At 41.1% G+C, this 7,810-nt stretch overlaps 2 protein-coding genes across 2 annotated transcripts; both read left to right on the top strand.

The window, feature by feature from the left end:
• The first annotated feature begins 1,926 nt into the window (after positions 1-1,926).
• Positions 1,927-4,455, top strand: LOC129250337 (uncharacterized). Its single transcript, XM_054889969.1, has one exon. The coding sequence runs from the start codon at positions 1,927-1,929 to the stop codon at positions 4,453-4,455; it is 2,529 nt and encodes an 842-aa protein (XP_054745944.1).
• A 313-nt stretch (positions 4,456-4,768) lies between these two features.
• LOC129250335 (uncharacterized) lies at positions 4,769-7,579 on the top strand. The gene is made up of 2 exons (XM_054889968.1): positions 4,769-6,222; positions 6,268-7,579. The coding sequence occupies exons 1-2, from the start codon at positions 4,769-4,771 to the stop codon at positions 7,577-7,579; spliced, it is 2,766 nt and encodes a 921-aa protein (XP_054745943.1).
• Positions 7,580-7,810: the final 231 nt, after the last annotated feature.

Raw genomic sequence — 7,810 nt, 5'->3', positions numbered from 1 at the left:
CTTATAATTCTAAACTTTCCTACGCACAAGAGGTTCATTAAATGCATAATTAGTGGTATTATTCGAAATGTGGAATAAGCGATTAATTCTTAGACTATAAAACCAAATATGACTTTGAAATTGACTTCATAATTCCTTCCATTTTAAACAACGCTATTTTTGTGAAAATCTTTTGTACATTTTCGTTTTTCCTCGAATGAACCTTATAGTATGGGTTCCATTTTAATGAACAGTACTCAATGGGAGATCGTACTAAGGCAACACAGAGAGATATCAACGTTTGAGGGTCTTTAAAATTATTGGATTTTTTTCTGATGAAACCAACCATTGCAAATGCTTTAGAAATCACATAATCAATATGTTTAGTGAATGCAAGTTTAGTATGAAAAATAATACCAAGATCTTTCATTTCCCACTTTCTACTTAGGATACAGTTATTTAACAGTTAACAGAAAAGTAATTTGGCTTCCTCGTATATGTTAAAATAAAACATTTATTGACACTCAGAAATAAATTCTTTGATAAGCACCAATTTTGAAAATCAACGAGATCCGATTGTAATTTTTGACTATCTTTTAAGTTATGCACCTCTTGGAGGAGTTTTATATCGCCCGCAAACATTAAACCAGAGAATGTTAATGCAATGAGAAGGAGCAAATGTTAAAAGAGCTTTTTTCGAGTTCTAATTTGAAGATTCATAATAAGGTCATTTCAAATTCAACTTTCCTGAAGAGGTCGCAATTGCAGATATTTACCACGCGAGTGGAGGGTTTCTATATTTACTTACCACGCTAGGCCAAGAATTCAGATATTTTCTGCGTTTACCATACTACTGAGGACGTTCATAAGATTTTTCGGCACACTGCTAAGGAAATCGAAGCGAATAAATTTGCGATTAAGAAGGCCGCGCGGTAGTTAGTTTGTGGTGCAGAAGCTAAAGTCGGCGGAGTTATTCGTTTTGTGTTTTTGCACGTATTTAATTCAGGTTCAAGTCCTGAAGTCATATTTTTTTTCTTGCACATTTTTTTTTTTACAATTCAAACCAGGAAAGTTTGGTAAAATTTTTGAGTTTATTTTAATTAAAATTTCTTTAAAATACTGTTTTTTGTATTTTATAAATGGAAATTTCTTTTCGGTATAAAATAGTTCATACTGGATATGACCTGACTTTTATATAAATCAATCAAAACAGAAAATATGTACATATGTCTATAATCTATTTGTTGAGTTCAATTTAATATTAGATAAAATACTTTATTGTTTTTCAACTTTTGTTAAATTGTTTATAATTTTCTGTGAGTTAAGTAGGTTTTGTTTGTAAAGAAATGTGTATAAATACGGAACATTTTTGTAAAATATAGTGAGAAAAAATTGTAACTTTGTCAATTGAAGCAGCAAGTTTCATTATTTTGGGCAATTGTTGGATACAGGACTCTCCCCGCAGCATTAAGGATAGAGGACTCTCCCCGCAATGGATTTATAGCCGTTATTGATCCTTCCCGCATCGGTTTCTTCCTGCAACGTTATTGATCCTTCCCGCATCGGTTTCTTCCTGCAACGTTATTGGTCCTTCCCGCATCGATTTCTTCCTGCAACGTTACTGGTCCTTCCCGCATCAATTTCTTCCTGCAACATTATTGGTTCTTCCCGCAACAGATTTGTAGCCGCACACAGGATTCTCCCCGCAACATTTTTGAACAGGATTCTCCCCGCAACATTTTTGGTCCTTCGAGCCGGATATAGTCACTCCGCTTGCCTTTTGCATGTACGCATTCGCTTGTGTACATACATACGCGTAGCAAAAGGCGCAACGAATATTAAGAAAATTATTTTTGTGCATTGTGTGTACGTTTGTGCAGCCGTTCCTGCATTTAACATCGCGAAAATTCTAAAAAACCCGTCGTTTGCTTTTCTGTCATATTAAAAATGTCGAATTCCACTAAAACGCGCGATTCCGCTCTCAATGCCATTAAACGGTATATGGCAAAAAGTATTGACGAGGCATTCACTATGGATGCAGAAAATATTGCAAGCTACCTTCAGTTATTGAGTGAACAGTGGGTTCGTTTTAACGTTGCTCAAGACGCTGTAGAAATTACGTGTGGTGCCGATGTTATTGAAATTGAAGAAAATGTGCGTATCCAAGCCGAAACTTGGTACTCTACAGCTTCAGCTAACTTTAGCCGCGTGAAAAATTGTCGTACTAATTCGCAAGATAGCTCCACAAAGGCATCTGTGTCCACGGTTATACGTTTACCGAAAATGGAGTTGCCCACATTCTCCGGTGACTCTACAGAATGGATTGGTTTTTTCGACGCGTTTTCTTCGTTAGTTGATAATAACTCTGCTTTAACAGATGGACAAAAGTTGCACTATCTCCGAAGCTGCTTGAAAGGTGACGCGTTGAAAATTATCAGTGGTTTTAAAATATGTGACGCAAATTACGTTGAAGCTTGGGGTCTATTAACATCGCGGTATAAGGTTATTCGTGTAATTGTGGAATCTCATCTTCGCGCGTTGGCTGAAATTAAAAGAGCTACGCATGACAATGCTGACGCAATCAAAGGTGTAATTGATGCGTTCCAACAGCATATTCGCGAGCTTAAAGCGTTGGGTCGTCCGATTGAGTTTTGGGATGATTGGTTGGTACATGAGGTCGTCAGTAAGTTGGCATTCGAAACGCGTAAGCAGTGGGAGTTATCGCTCGTTAGTGATGATCCTCCATCTTTTGAGCAACTAATAACATTTTTAGAGATAAGATGCCGATCGTTATCGATGTTTTCGTCGTCAACAACATCAGTACCAATTAAGGTTAAAACTGCATCATCAAGCAAGTCGACAAATGTGTTCCACACGATATCAAAACAAAGTAACGTGTGTGCATATTGTAGTGGACCTCATAAAATTTACAGTTGTGAAAAATTTCGTGAATTGGACTTGTCTACAAAATCACAGTTCGTGAAGCAAGGACACATATGCTTCAACTGCTTAAGTTCAGGTCACTATAAAGACCGTTGTAACAGTGCTTCCACTTGCCGCATGTGTAAACAACGTCATCACACTCTGTTGCACGGTGCTTTGCAGTCAACGACCGTTACCGCAGTGAACAATTACGCGACGCATTCGTTATGTGCTGCTGACGCCACATCAAAGGTAAGCGCAAAAACTTGTGAATTTCCAGCAAGCGTCGACGTTCCACGCGTTTCTTCATGCTTGAACTCGAGCTCCAATCCACCCATAGCTGTAGAAAGAGTTGTGCTGTTATCCACCGCATTAGTGAAGGTACGCGACTGTTCTGGTAATTGGCAGCCCGCACGTGCACTTTTCGATTCTGGATCACATGCTTCCTTTGTAACCGAAGCGTGTGTGCAACGCTTAGGCCTGCCGCGATCAACATCTGAAGTAAACATTACTGGAATTGGGTCAGCGCAAGGAGGACGAGCTAGAAGTGAAGTATCACTTTCTCTTTCTTCTTTCTCTACAAATCAATGCTTTACTGTCAAAACGTTAATTCTGTCTAAAATTACAAGCGACTTGCCAACACAGACTATAGCTACTTCATCGTGGCCACATATCCGAGGTTTGTTTTTAGCCGATCCCCATTTTATGAAGCCTGGACGGGTCGATATATTGATTGGAATGGACGTTATGGATCAACTGATCTGTACAGAACTTCGTAAGGGTCCATCTGGAGCTCCTATGGCTCAACTGACGGTCTTTGGGTGGACTCTGTTTGGAAGCGTGAATGGATCTGAGCCTGATATGCCACGCTTACAGTCGTTACATTGCGATGTTCATTTGGATCGAGCATTGAACAAGTTATGGGAGTTAGAGGAAGGTACGCAAAAAACGTTTCTTACGCATGAGGAGCGTTACTGTGAAGACCATTTTGAAACAACGCATCGAAGGGAACCTAACGGACGGTTTGTCGTCGAATTGCCGCTGAAGCCCGATGTAGCTCTGGGAGAGTCGCGAAACTTTGCTATCCGGAATTTGTTACGACTTGAAAGAAGACTCGCTTGTGACTCCGATCTTCGTTTACGCTACAATGAGTTCATGAATGAACTCATTGACATGAAACATATGCAGGTCGCGTCAGAGACTATGAATCCAACGTATTATATGCCTCATCATCCTGTTTTAAAGGAAAGTAGTACCACGACCAAATTGAGGGTTGTATTTAACGCGTCCGCAAAATCAACTTCCGGAAATTCGCTGAATGACGCATTATTTATAGGACCCCAATTGCAGGAAGATTTATACTCCATCTTACTTCGCTTTAGAACACACCGCTATGCTGTAACAGCAGATGTCGCCAAAATGTATCGTCAAATCTGCGTATCCTTAAAACACGCCGATTTGCAACGCATCGTTTGTCGTCGAATTGCCGCTGAAGCCCGATGTAGCTCTGGGAGAGTCGCGAAACTTTGCTATCCGGAATTTGTTACGACTTGAAAGAAGACTCGCTTGTGACTCCGATCTTCGTTTACGCTACAATGAGTTCATGAATGAACTCATTGACATGAAACATATGCAGGTCGCGTCAGAGACTATGAATCCAACGTATTATATGCCTCATCATCCTGTTTTAAAGGAAAGTAGTACCACGACCAAATTGAGGGTTGTATTTAACGCGTCCGCAAAATCAACTTCCGGAAATTCGCTGAATGACGCATTATTTATAGGACCCCAATTGCAGGAAGATTTATACTCCATCTTACTTCGCTTTAGAACACACCGCTATGCTGTAACAGCAGATGTCGCCAAAATGTATCGTCAAATCTGCGTATCCTTAAAACACGCCGATTTGCAACGCATCGTATGGCGTAGCCACCCATCCCTGCCTATCCAAGATTTTCGCATGGTTCGCGTAACGTACGGAGTGGCAGCTGCATCTCATCTAGCTGTCCGATCACTTCAACAGACGGCAAGAGATTCGTCGAATGATTGTGCTAGGGCTGTTAGTGTTATTTCCAAGGATTTTTACATGGATGATCTACTTACTGGTGCATCTAGTAAAGAAGAACTTCGATTGTTGCAGCAAAATATTTCCGAAATATTGAGGGAAGGGGGGTTTGAACTTCGTAAGTGGGCATCGAACTGCGCTGAGCTAATCGCAAGCATTTCTAATGCATCTACGAACATATCACATTATATTGTCGACGATAAGGATGTACACGCTTTAGGTCTTATCTGGAACACAGAAGGAGACTATCTCACGTTTGCTATTAACTTGAGGGAACCGCCAGTTAAGTTGACCAAGCGCATGTTTCTATCAGATGCAAGTACGCTCTTCGATCCTCTGGGCCTGCTTGCTCCCGCTACTATAAACTCAAAAATTTGGTTTCAAGACATATGGCGCACTAAGGTAGGTTGGGATGATATCATTCCTGAGTCTATCGCAACGAAGTGGTTGGAGCATCGCATAGAACTCAAGAAACTGGCACATTTGAAGGTGAAACGTTGGTTTGGTACTGAAGTAGCTGGGTCATTTACGCGATTGCACGTATTCGCAGACGCGTCCGAGCGGGCTTACGCCGCCGTTTTGTATGCACGAACAACACAAAGCGACGGTAGCATTATTGTGTCATTAATTTCGTCGAAAACCAAGGTAGCTCCGCTTAAGCCGACAACGTTGCCACGTCTTGAATTATGCGCCGCTCATCTTGCTGCTAAACTAGTGCGAAGCGTGCTGCACTGCTGGTCTGATCTCCGTTATCCGCTTTTCGCTTGGACTGACTCTACTATAACATTGGCATGGTTACAAGCTCACCCCAGCAGATGGGTGACATTTATAGCCAACCGCGTCGCTGATATTCAAGAAGTTTTGCCTCCCGAATGTTGGAACCACGTTCGTTCTGAACAGAATCCTGCAGATTGTGCTTCAAGAGGTATAACTCCCTCCGAATTATTACGTCATCAATTGTGGTGGGCTGGTCCTATTTTCCTGAAAAGCACTGAACAATTGTGGAAGCAGAAAAAATCTAAAGAGCACACTACAGAGCTGGGCATACGAAAGAGTATTCGTGCCCATGTGATTAATTCTACAGATCATTGGTCCGTGATGACAAAATACTCATCGTATTCTAAGCTGCGTCGAGTTATTTCCTATGTTTTACGTTTTTTGACTAACATTCGGGCTAACAGACGGCTTAATGTTATAAAGCGTTTTGGTACACCGAGTTGCCAAGAGTTATTTGAAGCTGAACTTCGCCTAATAAGGTATACGCAACAGTTTTATTTTTCTAATGAAATTTCTCTTTGCAGCGCTAAAAGACCAATCCCACTTCGCAGTAGTCTTTTGCGTCTGCAGCCCTTTCTGGATGGGACTTGTGTTCTACGTGTTGGAGGAAGAATAAAAAACGATGAAATCGCTCCAGATGTTAGGCATCCCATTATCTTGCCTAAGAATTGTCCGCTTGCTAAGTTAATAATCTGCGAAATACACAAGGTCACTTTGCACGCTGGGCCCCGCATTATGCAAACTGTCTTACAACGTCGTTATTGGGTTATCGGCGCTCGTAGCTTGATCCGTAATATATACCATAAGTGCGTGAAATGCACTTATTTGAACCGCAATCTTACTACACAAGTCATGGGTGATCTACCTGTCATTCGTACAACCTACGCCCGTTGTTTTACTCACACTGCTGTTGACTTCGCTGGACCTTACCTCTACAAATTCACCCAAGGAAGAGGAGCTAAGGCTACCAAAGGCTACATTTGTTCGTTCATTTGTATGTGCACTGGTGCGATGCATCTCGAATTTGTTGGTGACCTGTCAACACCAGCTTTCCTAAATGCGTTTAAAAGGTTCACCAATCGTCGAGGATTTTGTAAGGTCATGGCATCAGATAACGGTACAAATTTCGTTGGAGCCGAGAAGGAGTTGCGCATTGCATTTCAACAGTGCATGGCTGATATTAAACTTCGCTCTTTCTTTGCGGACTCGAATATCGAATGGCGATTTAATCCACCGGCTGCACCCCATATGGGAGGTTACTGGGAGACCGGAGTCAAACGTGTTAAGTATCATTTAAAACGCGTATTAGGAGAAGTTCCACTATCATACGAAGAGTTCAACACACTTTTGACTGAAATAGAAGCTTGCGTAAACTCTCGCCCACTCTGTGACAACTCTGAAGCTGCTGGTGACTTAGAAGTTTTAACTCCCGGACATTTCATAGTCGGTGAACCGCTGAAGTCAATACCGGAACCTGAGGGTCAAGGGTTTCGTGGAAATCTTCGACAGCGATGGCAAGCAATTTCTGCCATGAGACAACATTTCTGGCGTCGTTGGAGAGACGAGTACCTCGTGAGCTTACAACGTCGCACTAAATGGTTTCGTTCTTCACGCAACATTGAAGAAGGGGATGTGGTTGCTGTATTCAACGAGCCTAATCCTCCGACGAAGTGGACGATTGCACGAGTGATCAAATGCCATCATGGCACCGATGGACGCGTAAGAGTAGTTACGTTGAAAACACCGCATGGCGAATTGGTTCGCCCTATAGTCAAACTTTGCCTTTTGCCAACGAGAGGAGATTTATTTCATGAAGAAACTAATAACTTATCGTAAATGTTTTTCAAGGCTTTTCATTTTCTTTTTAATATTTTGTTTTGAACTTATTCAGATAGTTCAAGGGCGGCGGTATGTTGAGTTCAATTTAATATTAGATAAAATACTTTATTGTTTTTCAACTTTTGTTAAATTGTTTATAATTTTCTGTGAGTTAAGTAGGTTTTGTTTGTAAAGAAATGTGTATAAATACGGAACATTTTTGTAAAATATAGTGAGAAAAAATTGTAA

This window comes from Anastrepha obliqua, chromosome 6, assembly GCF_027943255.1.
Source record: "Anastrepha obliqua isolate idAnaObli1 chromosome 6, idAnaObli1_1.0, whole genome shotgun sequence".
In the NCBI taxonomy this organism is placed as follows: domain Eukaryota; kingdom Metazoa; phylum Arthropoda; class Insecta; order Diptera; family Tephritidae; genus Anastrepha; species Anastrepha obliqua.
Note: the sequence above shows the minus strand (reverse complement) of the source record. Positions and strands in the feature narration are given on the sequence as shown.